A 22101-nucleotide genomic window follows, 5' to 3' on the forward strand; every position below is an offset into this window, starting at 1 on the left:
AAATATAGCACATCCTCAATTTTCATGAGACTTTGTCACGACATTTTGTAAACTTGTTATCAATCGATTCGCAATACCAAAAAATAAAAAAGGAACGCTTTGGAGGTATTCAGCTCTCCCTGTAGGACTATGATTCGGGTTCATTAAAGTTGAAGTCGGGTTCTATTCAACTAAATTGAGAAAAACAAAAGAATCCCTGAAATAATTGTGTTTTCCCTAATTTGGTTTAATCAGATGGCACATAACTTGACCGGTATATGATTTAAAACGTAATACCGCCGAAAATTTGGTTAAAGCCGAGAAATTTTTCAATGGTATTTATTCTCTTTATCCAATCACCAACCTTACATTATCCAATACAATTTAGCTCTTGATATAACTACAAGAAAGCTTTGTCGTCTTACATAGTTACCCTTCTATTCCATCACCTTACAGAAACTTGACAGCGCCTTCTATTGGTTTTCAACTACAGTTTGTTTCTATCGCACCATCACCCAGATTGGTTTGTTCAGATAACAGTAGCCTGCGATACACTTGGTACCACGCGCAAGGCGGTCGTCGGAAGTGACGAAGTTGTTTGACCTTTGGACACTATGCCACATGTTAATCCACTAGTCTGTGCCATCATAAACTTCAGATATTCCGTATTTTGAATAGAAGTGCAGCTTGGATATTGTGGCAAAACCAGAAGAGGGATTCCTGTTATTGTTATTGATTTTAAGTCTTTATTAAAAATGTTTGAAAATAAATGACTGAGATAGTGTAGAAACAAAGATGTGTGTAAACAGAAACAGACGACTTTCTCTTAATAACTTTCCTCTCAATATAAATGGGAATGAACTTGACACTGTCTAACTCTGTAATATTTCCTCTAGAATTGCAAGTTTCAAAATCAAGAATAAGAATGTGTGTCTCGTTTATTTATGATAGGACACGGAATATTTCAAACAGCCATAAGTTTCATGACGCGATATCACTCGGTCGGGAAAAAGGTGGAACAAAACAGAAATAGAAGTATAACGAATAAGTATTTTCGCTCAATTACAAACAAGAAAAGGGCAACAACATAAAATTGAGATTATCGAAGAGCTGTGCATTTCCACAACTTATCAAGCGGGTTAAAGATACCGAGAATCTTAAAATCAGAAGGCACTTTGAGAGGACAAAAGATATAAGTTAATAGAGAACGCAATTAAAAAGACAACCCGTATATCTGTATCTTTAAAAATATTTATTTGAAGCAGTCACACCGAGATTATGGTAATCCTTTATAATGATCGACATTAGTATCAAGTCTTCTGATTAGCTCTTATTAATAAGACAACACAGTTTGGTTAGCTTTCGCAAAAAAGCATTTTTTCTTAAATCCCAACACCTTAAAGAAACTTAACAACACCTTTTCTTTGTTTTCAACTACAGTTTGTTTCTATCGCACCATAACCCAGATTGGTTTGTTCAGATAACAGTAGCCTGCGATACATTTGGTACCAATAGCGCGGCTGTCGTCGGAAGTGACGTAGTTGTTTGAGCTATCGGCATTTTGCCACATGTCAATCCACTTGTCTGAGCCGACATGAGCTTCAGATATTCCGCTATTTGAAGAGACGTACAGCTTGTGTATTGTGGCAAAACCAGAAGAGGGATTCCTCTTATTGTGATCTGCCGGGCTGTGCTTGTAAAACCCGTGGATGTTCTTGATCGTATTGTAAGTTGTCCCCATTAAGAACTTGTCAAAGTCTGTTTTGTCCGTATTTGGAGCGCCCGCCTTCCTGTTGTAAATAACCTGGATGGTACTGACGTCACTGAACCGGAACATGACCTCTTCCCAGTCCCCCATGTTAGGGTGGATGTGACTCGCTGCATCGGCGTCTGTGGTTTTTGCTGCTGACGCTGAGAACGCTGTCTTGATAAAGATGAAGTTTGGGGACACCTTTGTGGCGACAAGCGTCCAGCCTCCGCTCTCAGTTTCCATGTCGCAAAAAGCCTGGAAGGAGTCATCTGTCGAGCCTCCGTTTGGATCGATCCAGTAAAGTTCGCTACCACGACTTTCACCTTAAACAGACCATTAAGATAATTTGAAATCGTCTCTTAATACTTTTTTAGGCTCAATCATTTTTTGAACCTTTAGAAATCATAATCTCACCTGATTTTAGGATATCCATACAATGACGGCCAGGTCTACTGGCCACGTGACCTTTCCCTCTAGTCACCAATGGCAACCAAGCACTTCCGTCGCAGAGTTGCAAGGCTTTTTGGGAGACATTGTAACGAACGGTGCCAGCAGTTCGCGGAGTACATTTCTTAGCGGTGTCACCAAACTTGATGGCACCTTGAGGTGATTTATCTGCCGGACCGGTTTCACCCTTTTGACCCTGAAAAAATAGAAATTAAAAGTGTTCATTTCATGATAAAAAAAACGTAGTACCTCGTAGAGATCGACTCAGAGTATATTTGAGTAATGGCTACAGAACTCTTTTGGTAGTGGTGAATTTTACTTGCAAGTAAGTCATGACAATGCTTTTAAATGGCCACGGTTCACCAACCCTCAGCTAAACCTTTAACCGGAGGACTGTTTTTTTTCCAGTGGAGGTTTTTCTTTTTTTTTCCCTCTGGATCGCCTAATGAGTTCCCCTAATTGGGGGACTGCTTCTTCCATTCCCCCTTTTTTGTTTTTGTTGTTTTAAAGCTGTTTTGTACATTGTTTGGCAGATAAGTTAACTTAGATTTTTATAAAAAACTTTATGAACTCGAAGTGAGGTTTCCTAGAAAAAATCTTCGACAGACCTTTGTTCCATTTATTCCATCTTTCCCTTGAAAGCCCTGCTCCCCTTTGACTCCCTAAGTATTGAACAAGAAATATTACATCACAATCATACTTCTTGTTGCTTCGACAAATAAGTTTTATTATTTTGTCCTTTTTGTGGTTTCGAAGTAAGTTAGTAAGTAATTTAAACACCAACCTTTAAACCGTTCATTCCGTCGTTTCCCTTCGGTCCTCGTTCTCCTTTATCCCCCTGAAAAGAAGAAAATTTCCCAAAAACTTGTGACTGAGATGATAATTACTAATCAATGATACAAAAAATTGTGAGCTTTGGTGACAAAAATCAAGTGAGTCACCAACTTTGACAGCATTTTTTCCTCCACTTTCTTAACAGAGATTATGTTCGCCTTTTTCACCCTAAAATATAGTTTTAAAAAGTATCTTTTCAGTACTCTACATGTATTAGGTGCCGCTTTAAGAAAGTTTGAGGTTTTAGACACTTTTCCACATTGTCGCTTTTGATCTGTAGAAAATCATACAACACGAGGACAGAGAATCGTCAAAATATTCAGAATATGTATCTATAATACTCACCGATCTTATTACTTCACTACTAAGCTCAAAAAGCGTCTATGTAACTCGTTAGGAGTCTGTGTTTCAGTCTCTACAAATCGAGTTTAGCGCATCGGTAAATTTGCCCAAAATATGAATATGATTCAACTCGAACGCGTTCATTTACTTCAGAATTCTGTAAACAATATTCCTTTAGTTAGAAAGTGGTTTGTGAATTGATAGAACATTTATCTTCCTTTTCTTTTTTTCTGTTTTGGGCTGTGGTGTTTTCCTTAATTTTTTCGTTCATAACTTCACACCAACCTTTGTTCCCATTTTCCCGTCGCGTCCATCGCGGCCATCTTTTCCTTCAGTCAAAGACAAGAAAATATTTGCTATGAGTAAATTTCCTGAGGAAGCAAAAGATATTTTCGAGAGACATTTCAACTTTCCATCTATCCTTTAGGAGAAATGTAGTCGTCTACAAGTGCATTCTGTTCTTAACAATTAATTGCTAGCAGAACGCTCTCAACCAGATATGGCTGAGAAAGTTATTCGGTATTTATTACAAAAACGACCCGCACTTCAACTATCCAAGATATTTCTCGGTTATTCCATACCATTTTGACCATCTCTGCCATCTCTACCTGAAAAAAACAAGGATGAAAAAAGATCGTTAGTGTAAAACAAAAATATGAAATATCAAGAAATATCAAATTCCACTTGGGCACAATATCTAACTCAGCAAGTTGGAATACGTACATACCGTCGCGGCAGGAACAACTGTCCTTCGAAACAGACTTTCCACACTGAATTTGCTGTGTTCCATTCTTCGAACCCTAAAAAAATGGGAAATCTCGAACAACGTCGTACGACTCTAAACTGTGTAGCGTATGAGTTTAAGTAATAAACTTGCCGGGTTCAGCATGGATATTTAAGAACATTTATTCATCCACAAAGAGACGATATGTCTTGGTATTTATTCACAAAAAATTCCCACTTACCGATTGGTTCTTTGAGATTGCAAAGGTACCCAGGATGAAAACGAAGCTTAGTGCAAGAAATAATCGGAACATCTTGGCTTCCTCTCCTTTCCCTGAAAGTTTCTTTGGAATAAAAGCAGAGTTTCAAGACGTGAGCATTTTAATATATTTCGAATATTTGCATTTCATCAAAACGAGAAAAAACGGCATGAGAGCGGTTCAGACAATTTGTTATGATCGTTTTTTGTTTGTTTAGATTTTTTGCTTTTTCGCCTGTCATACACCAAACCTTTTCTTTTGAATGGTGTATTTGACTGACGATATCTCCCAAAGCCAATTTCGTTCCGTCAGTGTATTTCACAAAAACACACGATACACATTATTGTTTGTATAAATATATGCAGAGCTCATATCCCACTGTCACTCAAAGATTACAATGATTTATGCTATATGGCAGTTTTTTATAAGGATAGCGTGACGTACTGGTCACGCTGGTTCATTTAGAATCGATCTGCCGGCATCAGTCTTTTTCATTAATGAGTCTTCGTTGCGCGCGAGGCTCTTAAAGCATAGAAACGCCTCGCACCACTTTTTAAATAGCTGCTTACTGGTGACTTTCGTTCTTGAACTGTTATAATTGGCTCATCTATTCTAATTCAAGGATGGCGTCTTTAGATCACGGTTTATCGTGGAACCCCAACATTTCTGTGATTTCAAGTGAACATAATTCCCACTGCATTTGCTTTTCAGTTTGCAAAGTTGTGTAAGTTGTGTTATTTCATTAGAATACAAGCGAATTTACTCTCGGACTCGAGAAGGAATTTTAAAACAAATATGCAAAATTAAGCCACACGACCCTTAATTTCACGGAGGACCTGCACATATGACGAGTTCGTTTGCTGTTCGTTTTTCTTACCGTTTCGGCCATCTCTACCATCCCTGCCTAAGTAATAGGAAGAGGAGATCAGTCTATAAAAAGTTATTGTTACAACATTGCATTTGAATAATGACTGAAACACAACTGACAGACGAAAAAGGAAAAATTGATCTATGTTCGTTACTTACCATCCCGACAAATATAATCAGTGAAGCACGAATTTCCGCACCGAGTTTGGTGTGTTGCATTTGAGCAAACCTAAAAAAACACAAAGACAAATAGACAAACAGAAAAAAAACTAGAGTCGTCCATCAAAATAATCACTTTAAGTAGTTTGATATTTAAGTCAGGATTATATGTGGGCAGTCGAAATCCCAAGTTCTTTTTCTTCTGTCACGCTCGAGGGTCCCCTGTGATAAAATATACCATGATGGGTTACTCTCTGTCGGATTAAGGCTTTCATTTGACAACTGAGCATCGACAATATCTTATAAAGAATGTTTACTTTCACAATTTTGCTTCTACTCAAAGATTCAGTTTTACTAGGTGGCTGTCAAAAGGGAATTTTCCAATTTAAAGCTGGTACGTTTTCTGCACGCTCCTCTGCGCACCAGGTCATTAGCTGATTCGCTGTCGCAGTGATAACTGATTCCTATCAAGAGCTCATGAAAGGGAGAAAAAGATTACAAATGCGACATGGAGCGTTAGGACATACAACAGTACATAGATAATCGTGACTGTTGACAGATTTTGCACGTGAACACAGTATGACAGACGGTGGCATGATGTAGCCCCATGCATGTTAACTACTGAGTGGGCAAAGTTTCACAAACTTTTGGATTTTTCGTCAATGTTGTCTTTTTTACGCTTTGCGAATTTTTTACCAGAATTCATTGGTCTCCTTAGTGTTAAGACAACTAAATTGGCGAAAAAAATCATGTTAGCTTGAGAACATTCAGCAGAGAAGACTACTTAGCGACTAATTTTACTGCCATACACATCTGACATGTATTTCACCGGTAAACCATTAGTGTTCGGTTCTCCTTGAGAAATCTCTCCAATCATAATCAGTAATCAACTTGAGCTAAGCTGAGCTTTGAGTCTATGGTTTCCAACCTTCCACAAGCACAATATTTTTTTAAGGCATGCCCCAGTTTAAGTTAACACAGCGGGTCTGGTGTACATACTTCTGCATGAACATGATAACGAAAGTAAAACTACAGCGAAACCCGAGTGTCCAGTTTCCGAATAGGAATTCACTGAGGGCGTTACTTCCTACCGAGTGCAATCTTGTAGCCTCAATCGATGCAGGTTTTACTGCTAAAAAGTGGAGGGTGATATATTCCACACTTTCCTAGTTTCTATTGTGTTATCAAACAGAACTCATACCTTAGAATTACGCCTTTCAGAGGGTGACATCGCTGAAATATACACAAGACAATTAAGCAACAAAAGTGCAATCACTGAGATGCTCAGAAATTGCATTGCAGTGGACCCGGTGCAAACTGAGGCTCAATGTGTTCTTATGACAGTAACTTTCCCTCCTTCAGTGGGACGACTTCGACAGTGTCGTTTTGGAAACGTTTCTTTGCATTAGGCACGATCAGACACGACAGGTCAATATCTGTATCTTTAAAAATATTTATTTTAAGCGTCAACCCAAGATTATGATAATCCTTTATAATGATCGAAACTAGTATCAAGTCTTCTTACTAGCTTTTATTACTAAGACAACACAGTTTGGTTAGCTTTCGCAAAATAGCATTTTTTAACATCCCAACACCTTACGGAAACTAAACAGCGCTTTTTCTTTGTTTTCAACTATAGTTTGTTTCTATCGCACCATCACCCAGATTGGTTTGTTCTGATAACAGTAGCCCGCGATACACTTGGTACCGCGCGCGCGGCGGTCGTCGGAAGTGACGTATTTGTTTGAGCCGTCAGCACCATACCACATGTCAATCCACTTGTCGGTGCCTCCATGATCTTCAGATATTCCGTATTTTGAAAAGAAGTACAGCCTAGATATTGTGGCAAAACCAGAAGACGGATTCCTCTTATTGTGATCTGCCGGGCTGTACTTGTAAAACCCGTGGATGTTCTTGATCGTATTGTAAGTTGTCCCCATTAAGAACTTGTCAAAGTCTGTTTTGTCCTTATTTGGAGCGCCTGCCTTCCTGTTGTAAACAACCCGGATGGTATTAACGTCATTGAACCGGAACATGACCTCCTCCCAGTCCCCCATGTTGGGGTGGATGTGACTCGCTGCATCGGCGTCTGTGGTTTTTGCCGCTGACGCTGAGAATGCTGTTTTGATGATTAGGAAGCTTGGGGACACCTTTGCGGCTACTAGTGTCCAACCTCCACCCTCAGTCTCCATGTCGCAAAAAGCCTGGAACGAGTCATCTGTCGAGCCTCCGTTTGGATCGATCCAGTACAGTCCGCTATCACGACTGCCACCTTAAACAGAGCATTAAGATGATTTGGTTTTTTTTTTAGCTCAAGCATTTTTCAAACCCTTTAAAAATAATAATCTCACCTGATTTTAGGATATCCATACAGTGAAGGCCAGGTCTATTGGCCACGTGACCTTTCCCTCCGATCACCAATGGCAACCAAGCACTTCCATCGCAGAGTTGCAAGGCTTTTTGGGAGACATTGTAACGAACCGTGCCAGCAGTTCGCAGAGTACATTTCTCAGCGGTGTCACCAAACTTGACGGCACCTTGAGGTGATTTACCCGCCGGACCGGTTTCGCCTTTTTGACCCTGAAAAAATAGAAATTAAAAGTGTTCATTTCATGATTAAAAATTAAAAACGAAGTACATCTTACAAATCGATGCAGAAGATATTTGAGCAATGGCCAGAGAACTCTGTGGTAGAGTTGCGACAGTAGGTACAGAATTTTCCTTTCGCTTAAGTCGGTGATAATGCTTTCAAATGGCCACGGTTTACCAGGTGAGGGTTTTTTTTCTGGTTTCATTTAAACTTCCCTTAAACAAGGGGACTGCTTTTTTTCCTTCTTTCTCCTTTTTTTTCTTTTACTGTTTTGTTGTTTGGCAGATAAGTTAAGTTAGATTTTCATAAAAAAAACCTTAAAAACTCGAAGTGAGGTTTTTTAGGAAAAATCATCGACCGACCTTTGTTCCATTTATTCCATCTTTCCCATGAAAGCCTTGCTCTCCTTTGACTCCCTGAGTATAATATTCAAAAAGAAATATTACATCACAATCATACTTGTTGTTGCTTCCATGAATAAGTTTTATCATTTGCCCTTTTTGTGGTTTTGAAGTTAAGTTGGTAAGAAATTTTAACACCAACCTTTAAACCGTTCATTCCGTCGTTTCCCATCGGTCCTCGTTCTCCTCTGTCTCCCTGAAAAGAAGAAACCTTTCGTTAAAGCTTGTGACTGAAATGATAATTACTAGTCAATAATACAAAAAGATTGCGAGCTTTGGTGATAAAAATCAAGTGAGGTCGCTTTTCTCACCCTGAAATAAAATTTTAAAAAAGTATCTTTTAAATACAATAGGTGCCGCTTTAAGAAAGTTCGAAGTTTTAGACGCTTTCACTTACTGTCCTCTTTGATCTGACGAAAATCATACGACATGAGGACAGAGAATTGTCAAAATATTCAGTGTATTTATTATACTCAGCGATCTTATAACTTCACTACTAAGCTCAAATGACGTCGGTCTATGTAACTCGTGAGGAGTCTGTCAGTCTCTAAAAATATTAAAAACTTATCGGTAAATTTGCCCAAAATATACATATGATTCAACTCCAACGCGGTTATTTAATTCAGAATTCTGTAAACAATATTCCCTTAGTTTGAGAGCGGTTTGTGATTTGAAAGAACATCCTCTACATCTTTCTTTTCTTTTCTTCCGTTTTCGCTTGTGGTGTTTGTCCTTCAATACTTTGTTCATTTCTTCACACCAACCTTTGTTCCTATCTTCTCGTCGCGTCCATCGCGGCCATCTTTTCCTTCAATCAAAGACAAAAAAATATTTGCTGTGAGGGAATTTCATGAAGCAAAAGATATTTTCAAGAGACATTTTAGTATTTCAAGTATCCTTTCGGAGAAACGTACTCGTCTACAAGCACACTTTGTTCTTAACTATACATTGCTGGCAGAACACTCTCACCCAATTATAGGTGTTAAAGTGATTCAGTGTTTATTACAAAAAAAAACCTTTAAAGTGCGACTTAACAATCCAAGACTTTTGTTGGTTATTCCATACCGTTTTGGCCATCTCTGCCGTCTCTGCCTGAAAAAATAAGGGTGAAAAAGGGTCGTTAATGTGAAAGAAAACATAAAGTATCAAGAAATTGCAAATTCCATTTGGGCAAAATATCAAACTCAGCAAGTTGTGATAAGTTCATACCGTCGCGGCAGGAACAACTGTCCTTCGAAACGGACTTTCTGCACTGACTTTGCTGTGTTCCATTCTTCGAACCCTGAAAAAAAAAAAGGGAGATCTAGCTCGAACAACGTGGTACGACTCTAAACTGTGTAGCGTTCAGCAAGAATATTTAAGAACGTTTATTCATCCACAAAGAGACGATATGTCTTGGTATTTACTGACAAAAAATTCCCACTTACAAATTGGTCCTTTGAGACTGCAAAGGTACTCAGGATAAAAACGAAGCTTAGTGCAAATAATAATCGGAACATCTTGGCTTCCTCTTCTTTTCCTGAAAGTTTCTTCGGAATAAAAACAGAGTTTCAAGACGTGACCATTTTAATGCAAAGTTAGTTGAATATTTGCATTTCATCAGAACGAGAAAAAACGGCATGAGAGCGGTTTAGACAATTTGTTATGATCTTTTTTCTTTGTGTGGATTTTTTGCTTTTCGTCTTTCACACACCAAACCTTTCCTTTTGAATGGCGTATTTGACTGGCGATATCTCCCAAAGCCAATTTCGTTCCGTCAGTGTATTTCACAAAAACACACGATATACATTATTGTTTGTATAAATATATGCAGAGCTCATATCCCTCGGTGTCACTGAAGGAATACAATAATTTATGCTATAAGACAGTTTATTGTGACAGTTTATTTATTATTATTACATTATTGTTTGTATAAATATATGCAGAGCTCATATACCCGGTGTCACTGAAGGAATACAATAATTTATGCTATAAGACAGTTTTTGATAAGGATAGCGTGACGTACAGGTCACGCTGGTTCATTTAGAATCGATCTGCCGGCATCGGTCTTTTTAGAATTAATGAGTCTTCGTTGCGTGCGAGGCTCTTAAAGCATAGAAACGCCTCGCACCACTTTTTTAAATAGCTGCTTACTGGTGACTTTCGTTCTTGAACTCTTATAATTGGCTCATCTATTCCAATTCGAGGATGGCAGCTTCAGATCACGGTTTATCGTGGAGCCAAACATTTCTGTAACTTAACAAGTGAACGTAATTCCCGTTGAAAAAGGTCAATTTTCTTCTATCGCTACTCTCTAGAGTTTCTCCTCGCAGCAGAATTTTTAGCTTTAGAGATTTCCTTGAAGTCGGTTTCACAGATACATCGGCGCGGCCGCCATTTTGTTAACTCAACTCAGATCTTTTCTTCCGTCGCTTTTGGCCTTTAATTAGTTTGGGTTGCATTTGTGTGATCAACTGGATTCAGAGGTATCTTCCCCGCTTCCTCCTTCTTTGAGGGTTTCTTTTCCCCACAGAGTGGTATGTTGCTCGTTTTAATCAGATTGCCGCATTGGTGTATTCTTGCACCAATCAGAATGCCGCATTAGTGTATTCTTGCACCAATCACAGTGTCAGGGAATTGCCCCTCATGCCAATCATGCCATACAATGACTGAGTTGCCAGTAAAACATCTTTGGCTGTCTTCAGATTTCAAATAAATAACCGTTATTGGAAATTTTTTTTTCTCAACGTTAAAGCTGTTGTATGCTGAGAAAATGTGTGCCCACAGAAATATAGCACACCCTCAATTTTCCTGAGACTTTGTCATGACATTTTGTAAACTTGTTATCAATCGATTTGTAATACCGAAAAAAAAAAAAAAAAAGGAACGCTTTGGAGGCATTCAGTGCTTCTTGTAGGACTATGATTCGGGTTCATTAAAGTTGAAGTCGGGTTCTATTCAACTAAACTGAGAAAAACAAGAGAATCCCTGAAAGAATTGTGTTTTCCCTGATTTGGTTTAATCAGATGGCACATAACTTGACCGGTATATGATTTAAAACGTAATACCGCCGAAAATTTGGTTAAAGCGGGGAATGTTTTCAACGGTATTTATTCTCTTTATCCAATCACCAACCTTACATTATCCAATACAATTTAGCTCTTGATACAACTACAACAAAGCTTTGCTGTCTTACATAGTTACCCTTCTATCCTAACATCTTACAGAAACTTGACAGCGCCTTCTATTGGTTTTCAACTACAGTTTGTTTCTATCGCACCATCACCCAGATTGGTTTGTTCAGATAACAGTAGCCTGCGATACACTTGGTACCACGCGCAAGGCGGTCGTCGGAAGTGACGAAGTTGTTTGAGCTTTGGGCACTATGCCACATGTTAATCCACTTGTCTGTGCCATCATGAACTTCAGATATTCCGTATTTTGAATAGAAGTGCAGCTTGGATATTGTGGCAAAACCAGAAGAGGGATTCCTCTTATTTTGATCTGCCGGGCTGTACTTGTAAAACCCGTGGATGTTCTTGTTTTGATTGTAAGTTGTTCCCGATAAGAACTTATCGAAGTCTGTTTTGTCGTTATTTGGAGCGATCGCCTTTCTATTGTAAATAACCCGGATGGTGCTGACGTCACTGAACCGGAACATGACCTCTTCCCAGTCCCCCATGTTCGGGTGGATGTGACTTGCTGCATCGGCGTCTGTAGTTTTTGCTGCTGATGCTGAGAACGTTGTTTTGATGAAGATGAAGCTTGAGGACACTTTGGTGGAAATTAGTGTCCAGCCTCCGCCCTCGGTTTCCATGTCGCAAAAAGCTTGGAATGAGTCATCTGTCGAGCTTCCGTTTGGATCGATCCAATAAAGTCCGTTACCACGACCGTGACCTGAAAGAATAAAAAGTGATTAAACGAGAAATCGATTTCCCTCCGGAATAAATTATATGATGCAATTTGTCTGACTGATTATTGTTCCAGTACTGAAGATTAGATGACAAACGACACTTGTATATGGGGTGTCTACATGCAATTACAGGCCAGATTGGAAGCTCTTTTTTTCAGCTGCCAGACTGCAAAGGTTTTCCAGCCCGTATCCCTCCCACGAACTGTGGCATGTGTGTGATAATTGACAGATATCCAAATTAAATCATTACTATATGCTATTACTTTATTGAGGTGCAGACATGTTTTCATGTGAGTGAACCCTTCAGAAAGAAAGCCTAAATAAATCCCTGTTACACCTTACAGTTTAAATTAGACTCTTCTTGAGTCGAGGATTACGCCGCAAGTCTGCCCCGACCTTTGCTGAAAATAAATTAGGATTTCTAGATTTCACGTAAGTTGATTTAGTTGCTCACAAATAATCGGCAACGAGAGTTCCCAGAGACCTATTGGTTTCCTCTTGTATTTCCAGAAAACAGAGCGTACATCGGCGGTTTATTTATTTTAAGCGGGCAGGAAGCATAAATCAGTTTAAAACCTAGACTAAACTATAAATGTGTTACAATGAAGGGAAAAATTCGTAGTTCTCTATTTTCTCGTTACAAGGACGCTTTATCTCAAACTCACCTGACTTCAAAATATCTAGACAATGACGTCCCGGTTCATTAGCAGCGAGACCTTTCCCGCCAATCACCACCGGTAACCAAGCTTTACCATTGCACCATTCCAAAGCATTTTGGGAAGCATTATAGCGAACAGCACCAGCGATACTCCTTGCACATATTCCAGCGGACTCAGACTCACCTTTTTCACCCTCGAAGCAAAAACGTGCGAATAACAGTTTCGTAAAGTTAAATTTATGTCGACAAAAATGGGTTGGTTGGAAGAAATTGAGAGAAAGATTATGACAAAGAGTCGTAAACGGCCATGAAAATGGATACTTGGCCTCAACAATAACCCCTCCCCCTCCCCCCCTTAAAAAAAAAGATGCTGATTCACTTAAATTATGAGATATGAAATATAATTATTATAGATCTTAATTTCATATGATTTTCTATGCAAGAGCTTAGACTCTCACTCAAACCAAATGTTCGGACGTTCTTTCTCTCTCTTCTTTCCTTTTTTCATTTTAATAATAATTATTTTTTTACCAACCTTCGCTCCGTTTCTCCCGTCTCTTCCGTCGCGGCCATCTTTACCTTGAACGCCTTGCGGGCCTTGAATACCTTGGATGCCTTGAATACCTTGGATGCCTTGAATACCTTGTATACCTTAGTAACAGAGGAAAAAGGATAATGCGATGCTGATTTTTTTGGAATATCCTTGGTTGTCGGCGGGGTAGAACTAGTTCTAGAACGGGGATGAATTCGACTGAAATAAAATAATATTATCGGCATAGCTCCGTTCACACTGACGTGTGATTGGCCAGACATAGGATAACGGGTTGACTTACAGCCTGTGTCGCCGATCTTAGACATCTCTTTTGCGAGAAAAAATGATAGGACAAAATACGTTGGAACTGAGCTTAGGTTATCCATGTCTTCTGGCCAAATACTATCCGTGCGACCTTACATTTTCATTCAGTTATACGCTTCTTAATCATTATAGGAAAATAGAAAAAAAATCATTTACTGTCCGATTAAAAAAAACATTCTTGTACCATTGTGACCATCCCGACCATCTCTACCTGAAAGATAAAATTTAAAAAAATCTTATCAATCAGAAGTGACCTGGAAGTGAAGAATTCGTACACGATGGAACCTCTATTAAAGGGATACCATCAGGACCTGGGCATGCGTCTTATGCAAAAAAATTGATAGGAGGGGTTTATTAATAATTAATCATCACAAAAAGACAACATCACCTTTTACTATCCTGTCCATGACAGGACGGAAAAACGCGTGGACTGTAAGTACCTCCCGTTGTCCCATACAAAGCCTTAGAAAACTTTTCTAAGGCTTTGTATGGAACAACGGGAGGTACTTACAGTGCATGCATTATCCGTCCTGTCATGTGGAATCCTCTAGAGTCTTTATTGAAAGCAGTTATAATATATATACATATTTTACGAAACAGGCTTGTAGGGATGAAAGTATAGTCTCTCTGTTTTTCCCCCTATCGCAACATATATATATATATATATATATATATATATATATATATATATATATCATTATGCATGCTCACTAGTTTTTCTAGTTTGAGCACTCTGGCATGGCTTAAGTGATCCCACATGTGTGAGATCACTTGGGGTAACTTTATTGCCTTACCTCCATCCTAGCATCAGCACTGCACTGATGAGGCCCAGAAGGCCGAAACAGTACTGTCTGCAGTTATATATATATATATATATATATATATATATATATATATATATAACATAAGTAACATAATTAACTGACTCTGCGATACTGTGGATATTTTATTTGAACATATCTCCTATAGCGACACAAATACTTTGGTTAAATGGCTTATATTAAAGATTTAAGGAACTGCTTTTAACAAACTTAAATAAAGCCAAAGTGGCAGACTATTTCTGTCCCGGATGCACGCATTTCTAACTCATGAACTGAAACTAATTTAGCTCAGAAATTTGACTCCAGAAGAAATGATCAGCAAAGTTAACCTTTGGCAATTAATCAGTCCATAGATGTCATCAAATGCTATACGGTATGAAGAAGGTTATTTTTTGAAAGTTGTCATCATTGTGAAAACCGACTTTTTATTTCAATGTTGTATTGTTCCGTCATCTGTTCAGTAATTACCGTCGCGACAGCAACAGCAACAGTATTCCTTTGAATCAGACTTTCCACAGTGATTTTGTTGTGCATCGTTTCCAGAGTCCTGCGGTAATCAACATTAACAATTAAAATGCACTATTCAGAATTCTCGATCGATTTAACTATAAGGTGTTACATGAAAAGAACCCTAAATTCCAATCCACACGTAAGATGCAAACCAAACTGTTTAATATATGAGGAAAAGAGTTGCGAAATCAGTCATTAATACATAAAATTGAAAGAAAAAACATTTTATGCTCTGCAATCCTAATATATTGCACAACTTAATCAAACTTACCAATTTATTCTGTGGAGTTGAACAAGAGCTCAAGGCAACAACAGAAGTCAACACAATTACTAATCGGAACATTTTAGCTTTCCTGATCTACTATCCCCGGCCACTGCTTGTTTCGTAGTACGTTGTTCAAAGAAAAACCTGTCCAGCAAAGATCTGATCACATCTATCATCTATCGTTGGTAATGTATACCTAATAATGGTTAACTACGTGATGTATTATTTACGTTCTGGTCAACAGCTAGGTCAAACTAAATACGGATATGCGTGTGTAACATGACATTGAAGAGCTGTTTTTTCTCACGCTCTATTTCTACTATGGTAACTAAAATTAATTATACTGTTATCTGAAATTTGCTGACACAAAAGCCATCTAAATGAATAATTTTCCCTATCTTTCCCTAATATTTCGTTGCATCACATGATTTTCAACATCTGAATAAAATAGCTGATTCTTTTCGAACGCTCATGGGGAGATAAATAAGATTAAATTACCCTCAAAGGGCAACAGATCATATCTAAAAGGAAATAGATCTTGACTGTTTTTGCCCACCGGCATTGTTCGAAAAGGGGGTGGCAATATTTTTGCCTTATGCGTAAACATAGCGACGAATGCATTTAGCAAATTTTTGAAACGTTTTGTTTTCTTCGTTTGCGTGTATGTACGGTGCGTGGGTTGCACTGTTGTGAGTTCCTTTTGCAGTTTCCAAAAGTGTCCTCGAAGATTAAGATTAGGATAAGTTTAAATCCTAAGTCATTCCCTATATCTCCTTAACTGGCTCGGGATGACGAGGGACCATACACTAGCAACGAGGTCAGGCTAAAGGCAAAGAACAGTTTTGCACTCTAGCTTTAACCACACCTGTTATTATATTTCCGGTTCATGCTGAGAGTGTAAATGATTATCCCAATTGAGATTATTAAGAAGTCCAGTTTCAGTGGACTGAGCGTTTTGCTTTCCTTTTAATCTCTACAGTTTCACTGAATGATTTGAGACATCTGAAACATGCACTGATTCTCGCCAAACGCCCTTGACAGAACGGCAAAGAGGACTTTGCAGAAGCTTGACAGTCCAGCATGGCCCAGGGAAAACAATTCATTGCTAATCACGTAGTTTGAGAGATTTAAGTGATCAACACATATTGCCATGTGACTAATTGAGGCTTGATGTTGTCGTACGTGCGCGCAAAATTGAAAGTTAACGTGAGTGGCAAAGTTCCATGGTGGAATCACATCCAAAGTATCTTTTTCGGTTTTCGAACACAATAGATATCGAACTCTTCTTCAACGATAGATGAATGCCGGGAAAATCTGCGCAAATGGCTTGGAAACTTCCTCTTCTGTTTAAAAACCTTTGCATACCGAGAAGACATTTGCTTACGGAAATGTAGGCTTCAATCCGCTGAGTTTCCCTCACACGAAACAGAGCCGCATTTCGTGGCCTTGTGCCACGAGTGTTAAGGAAAACGGGTTTTCTGCACAGGGCACCCAAAACTTATGATCCGTGGATACGAATGCATTATTTTTCATGTCAGTGCTTTCATGTACTTGCTTACATCCACATGTACACAAGAAACCTTTCTGAGCAGAAGTTTACTCAGACAAACCAAATTTTTGACAAAATTTCAATTATATCTTGGAAGGAAACCGTAAACAGTAAAAACTCTGTTTAAAATTTTACAATACAAGAAAATAACCACTAGCCTTAAGCATGAAACAAGGCATTTGGGAGACTATCATTCATTTTCACCGCTACTTAAAACTCGTTACAAATATGGGCCTTTGCCCGAAAAGTCGTCAGACACTGATTGGGGGATGAATCAAATACTATGCGTACCCCTTTCATCTAAGTGGTGTTTTAGTTACAAATGCCAGGCACGAATATGATTTTAAAGTGGTCGATCAGAAAACCTCTTATTTTATTAACGTTCTCTCTATTTCGGCTTCTGGAAAGTGTGAAACTTTATTCCTGGACTCAGTTTCCGTAAGACTACTAGAGACATGATATTTTGTAAACGCGTTATTAACCGATAACAGTTAAGGCAAAAAATCCCATACTGAAACGCATATAATCGAAAAAAAGCCGAATGTGAATAAAAATGGACTGAAGTTGATCTTTGTTAGACTGAAGGAAATTTTGCAACAGTATTTATTCTCCTTATCCAATCACCAAGCTTACAATATCCAATACCGTTTCATAACACTTGGTACAACTACAACAAAGCTTGACTGTCTTTACATAGTTTTTTTTTAAATCCCAACACCTTACAGAAACTTAACAGCGCCTTTCCTTTGTTTTCAACTACAGTTTGTTTCTATCGCACCATCACCCAGATTGGTTTGTTCAGATAACAGTAGCCCGCGATACACTTGGTACCACGCGCGCGGCTGTCGTCGGAAGTGACGTAGTTGTTTGAGCTGTCAGCTCTATCCCACATGTCAATCCACTTGTCTGAGCCATCGTGAGCTTCAGATATTCCGTATTTTGAATTGAAGACCAGCTGGGATATTGTGGCAAAACCAGAAGAGGGATTTCTCTTATTGTGATCTGTCGGGCTGTACTTGTAAAACCCGTAGATGTTCTTAGCTATCGCGGTAGTTGTCCCCTTCAGGAACTTGTCGAATTCTGTTTTGTCCTTATTTGGAGCGCCTGCCTTCCTGTTATAAATAACCCGGATAGTGTTGACGTCATTAAACCGGAACATAACTTCTCCCCAGTCCCCCATGTCAGGGTGAATGTGACTTGCTGTATTTGCGTCTGTGGTTTTTGCCGCTGACGCTGAGAATGTTGTTTTGATGAAGAGGAAGCTTAGGGACACCTTCGTGGCAATTAGTGTCCAACCTCCACTCTCAGTGTCCATGTCGCAAAAAGCCTGGAACGAGTCACTTGTCGAGCCTCCATTTGGATCGATTCAGTAAAGTCCGTTACCATTACTGCCACCTAAAAGAGACCATTAAGATCATGTGAAATCGCCTCCTAATATCGTTCAAAGCTCAATCAGCTTCGAAACCTCAAAGAATTATAATTTGACCTGATTTTAGAATATCCATACAGTGACGGCCAGGTCTACTAGCCACATGACCTTTCTTTCCAGTCACAAGTGGCAACCAAGCGCTTCCATCGCAGAGCTGCAAAGAGTTTTGGGAAGCATTGTAACGAACGGTGCCAGCACTTCGCAGAGTACATTTCTCAGCGGTGTCACCAAACTTGATGGCACCATGTGATTTACCAGCCAGACCGGTTTCGCCTTTTTGACCCTGACAAAGTAGAAATTAAAAGTGTTCATTTTATGATGAAAAAAAAAGCGAAGCACATCACAGAAATCGGTTTCGAAGATATTTGAGCAATGGCCACAGAACTCTTTGGTGGTGGCGCGACAGTAGGCATAGAATTTTACTTGCAGCTTAGTCATGACAATGCTTTTAAATGGCCACGGTTCACCAACCCTTATAGCTAAACCTTTAACCAGAGGACAATTATCGTGGTTGTTGCTTCTACGAATGAGTTTTATTATTTTGTCCTTTTTGTGGTTTTGAAGTTAAGTTTGTAAGAAATTTAAACACCAACCTTTAAGCCGTTCATTCCGTCGTTTCCCTTCGGTCCTCGTTCTCCTTTATCTCCCTGAAACGAAGAAACTTTTCGTTAACACTTGTGACTGAGATGATTATTACTAATCAGTGTTGCAAAAAAATTGTGAGCTTTGGTGATAAAAATCAAGTGAGTCACGCACCTTGACAGCATTTTTTCCGCCACTTTCTTTACTGAGACCTTGTTCGCCTTTTTCACCCTAAAATAAAATTTTAAAAGTGTTTCTTAAATACCCTACATACAATAGGTGCCGCTTTAAGAAAGTTTGAAGTTTTAAACACTTTCCCTTACTGTCCTGTAGAAAATCATACAACATGATAAATTTTCCCAAAATATGCATATGATTCAACTCCAACGCGTTTATTTTACTTCAGAATTTTGTAAACAATATTCCTTTAGATTGAAAGTGGTTTGCAATTTGATAGAACATTCTCTTCATCTTTCTTTCCTTTTTTCCGTTTTGGGTTGTGGCGTTTTTCCTTTATTTCTTTGTTCGTATCTTTACACCAACCTTTGTTCCCATTTTCCCGTCGCGTCCATCGCGGCCATCTCTTCCTTCGATCAAAGACAAGAAAATAATTGCTATGAGTGAATTTCATGACGCATAACATATTTTCGAGAGACATTTTAACATTCTAACTATCCTTTTGGAGATATCTAGTCGTCTACAAGCGGACTCTGTTCTTAACAATGAATTGCTGGCAGAACGCTCCCACCCAGCTATGGCTGTTAAAGTAATTCACTGTTTATTACAAAAAACCTTTTAACTATAACTATTACATACCGTTTCGACCCTCTCTGCCGTCTTTACCTGAAAAAAGAAGTGTAAAAGGTCGTTGATGTAAAATAAAAATATGAAATATCAAGAAATAGCAAATTCCATTCGGGTGCAATTTAAAACTCAACAAATTGTGATACGTTCATACCGTCGCGGCAGGAACAACTGTCCTTCGAAACAGACTATGCACACTGACTTTGCTGAGGTCCATTCTTCGAGCCCTAAAAAGGGAGGTTCTCGATCAACGTGGTACGATTCTAAACTGTGTAGTGCACGAGTTTAAGAAATGAACTTGCCGGGTTCAGCATAAATATTTAAGAACATTTATTCATCCACAAAGAGACGATACGACTTCGTATTTACTGACAAAATATTCCCACTTACCGTTTGGTTCTTTGAGACTGCAAAAGTACCCAGGATAAAAATGCAGCTTAAGGCAAGAAATAATCGGAACATCTTGGCTTCCTTTTCTTTTGTTGAAAGTTTCTTTGGAATAAAAACAGAGTTTCAAGACACGAGCAGTTTGAATGCAAAGTTAGTTGAATATTTGCATCTCATCAGAACGCGAAAAAACGGCATGAGAGCGGTTCAGACAATTTGTTATGATCGTTTCTTGTTTGTTTGTTTTAGAGGTCTGCTTTTTCCCTTTTCATCCTCCAAACCTCTGCTTTCGAATGGCGCACTTGACCGGCGATATCTCTCTAAGCTAATTTGGTTCAACATATTTCCACGACGAGGAAATATATCTTCCAATGAGAAAAGAAGTAAAACCAACAAAAACACACGATATACATTACTGTTTGTATAAATATTTACAAAGCTTATGTCTCCGGTGCCACTAAAGGAATACAATGATTGATGCTATGCGACAGTTTTTGATAAGGATAGCGTGACGCAAAGGTCACGCATGTACGCAGGCGGTGTGCGCACTCCGATTGCGTTGCATTGTGGTAGCTCCATTTTCAGTATGGGGTGAAAGCAGCAGAAATCGGCAGATTTTGACCGAACATTCCGTAACAGTTAGACCGTTCATTTTTCTTTTTACCATATGCAAATATAATCTGATTTATTCTAAATGGGTGAAAGTATTTTTTGTACGTATTTGTCGCGTATTCTATGGTTCTCAAGGAGAAACGCAATCACGGCTTTTTTAGTATGCAATTTGAGACCGGTTTTCGAGAAGGTCAAATTTAAGGTACGTCGTAGTTTGGAGCCTTTCAAAGATTTGGATGGCCGCCTTGATCCTTCTTTGACAGCTCTGAACAAACACTCTCCAACGGTGCATGTGTTTCTCGCATTCTAAGTGCTAGTGTTTGAGACCGATTATGGCCGAGAAAAGGTCTATTGTTACATTACTCAGCGTTACTATCGTATACTCAATTGAAATGTAAATCTACTTTCCTAGTAAAAGCAAACTAACTAATCCCGAGTCTTGTATGGTAAAGTTATTATCTTGATCGTTGAATGAAGGACAGTTGAACTAGAGCAATGAAAAGAGTCCGCACTTGACCAATGAATAACTCTGCAATGCACACGGTGACACGCCGGGTAAGTCGGAAAGCAAAAGGCAGTCGATCGTTAAAGGGTTTTGATAGGCTTGTGCGACTCCTGCCATTCGCTTGCGCTTTTAAATCTTCTGACCTGAAAGCTTAGCTGTTATTAGGATATCTTTTAATGAATTTCGTTTGCGATGTGATAATTAGGGTTAGTTTTAAGGTGTCATTTCCCCATCTGTATGTTCTTGAGGTTTGGCTAAGCTGGATGAGACTGTGTTACAAAAGGTAATATTTTCATGTATGCGCGCGATTTTGTTTTTTTTTTTTTTCAAGTATACTGTCTCTCTCGCAGAAAATAACTCTAGAGATGCGTTTCTCAAAACCTCATTCTAGGTATTACCTATTCTTTAAGTATATTTGACACTCTATACGTTTTTTATCAAACGTTGAGCGTGACGAATTTGGTCGAATTTGGAGGCAAAAGTCTTCTCCGGAGATGTTCACTCGACCGCGACAGGATGCAAATGACTCGCTTTTTGTTTTACGACCATGATGCAACACAATCAGAGTGCGCACACCGCCTGGCCGGCATCTGTACTTTTAGAATTAACGAGTCGTCGTTGCGTGTAAGGGCTCTTAAAGTGGTAGCATAAAAACGCCTCGCAACCCTTTTTAAATGGCTGCTTACTGGTGCCTTTCGTTCTTGAACTCTTATACTTGGCTCATCTTTTCTAATTCGAGGATGGGGGCTTGAGATCACGGTTCATCGTGGAACCCCAACATTGCTGTGACTCACTTGGCAAGTGAACATAATTCCCGCTGAAAAAAATCACTTATCTTCTATCACTTCTTTTTTAGAGATTCTCCTCGCAGCAGTATTA

The 22101-nt window shown here is 38.9% G+C and overlaps 4 protein-coding genes and 1 long non-coding RNA gene across 7 annotated transcripts; all 5 read right to left on the reverse strand.

Moving 5' to 3' along the window:
- Positions 1–1216: 1216 nt before the first annotated feature.
- Positions 1217–3707, reverse strand: LOC149051054 (uncharacterized). The gene is made up of 5 exons (XM_089197467.1): positions 3638–3707; positions 2961–3014; positions 2785–2838; positions 2144–2372; positions 1217–2052 (listed from the first exon to the last, which is right to left on the reverse strand). The coding sequence occupies exons 1-5, from the start codon at positions 3647–3649 to the stop codon at positions 1427–1429; spliced, it is 975 nt and encodes a 324-aa protein (XP_089053593.1). The 5' UTR covers positions 3650–3707; the 3' UTR covers positions 1217–1426.
- A 215-nt stretch (positions 3708–3922) lies between these two features.
- LOC149051055 (uncharacterized) lies at positions 3923–4641 on the reverse strand. Its single transcript, XR_016182894.1, has 3 exons — positions 4318–4641; positions 4080–4152; positions 3923–3960 (listed from the first exon to the last, which is right to left on the reverse strand). It is a non-coding gene; the product is annotated as an uncharacterized LOC149051055 (long non-coding RNA).
- A 2157-nt stretch (positions 4642–6798) lies between these two features.
- Positions 6799–10110, reverse strand: LOC113668088 (uncharacterized). The gene is made up of 8 exons (XM_089197469.1): positions 9780–10110; positions 9562–9634; positions 9418–9444; positions 9117–9160; positions 8495–8548; positions 8314–8367; positions 7713–7941; positions 6799–7633 (listed from the first exon to the last, which is right to left on the reverse strand). The coding sequence occupies exons 1-8, from the start codon at positions 9849–9851 to the stop codon at positions 7008–7010; spliced, it is 1179 nt and encodes a 392-aa protein (XP_089053595.1). The 5' UTR covers positions 9852–10110; the 3' UTR covers positions 6799–7007.
- Positions 10111–11434: 1324 nt separating this feature from the next.
- On the reverse strand, positions 11435–15566 carry LOC149051056 (uncharacterized). The gene is made up of 6 exons (XM_089197470.1): positions 15361–15566; positions 15048–15126; positions 13943–13969; positions 13438–13553; positions 12910–13096; positions 11435–12228 (listed from the first exon to the last, which is right to left on the reverse strand). Exons 1-6 carry the CDS (start codon positions 15430–15432, stop codon positions 11603–11605), a joined length of 1107 nt encoding a protein of 368 aa, XP_089053596.1. The 5' UTR covers positions 15433–15566; the 3' UTR covers positions 11435–11602.
- A 1922-nt stretch (positions 15567–17488) lies between these two features.
- Positions 17489–20272, reverse strand: LOC149051057 (uncharacterized). 3 transcript variants are annotated; one of them, XR_016183969.1, is made up of 8 exons: positions 20109–20272; positions 19873–19945; positions 19731–19757; positions 19458–19501; positions 19089–19145; positions 18926–18979; positions 18390–18615; positions 17489–18298 (listed from the first exon to the last, which is right to left on the reverse strand). XR_016183969.1 is itself a non-coding variant. In XM_089197472.1 (7 exons), exons 3-7 carry the CDS (start codon positions 19467–19469, stop codon positions 18270–18272), a joined length of 378 nt encoding a protein of 125 aa, XP_089053598.1. In that variant the 5' UTR covers positions 19470–19501; positions 19731–19757; positions 19873–19946; the 3' UTR covers positions 17489–18269. The 3 variants fall into 3 exon arrangements, 2 of the variants coding, with proteins under 2 accessions (XP_089053598.1, XP_089053597.1); XM_089197472.1 differs by lacking the exon at positions 20109–20272 and having other exon boundaries at positions 19873–19946; XM_089197471.1 differs by lacking the exons at positions 18926–18979; positions 19089–19145; positions 19458–19501; ... (1 more) ...; positions 19873–19945; positions 20109–20272 and having other exon boundaries at positions 18390–18528.
- Between the last annotated feature and the right edge of the window lie 1829 nt (positions 20273–22101).

This window comes from Pocillopora damicornis, chromosome 2 (genome assembly GCF_964200805.1).
Source record: "Pocillopora damicornis chromosome 2, jaPocDami1.2, whole genome shotgun sequence".
Taxonomy (NCBI): domain Eukaryota; kingdom Metazoa; phylum Cnidaria; class Anthozoa; order Scleractinia; family Pocilloporidae; genus Pocillopora; species Pocillopora damicornis.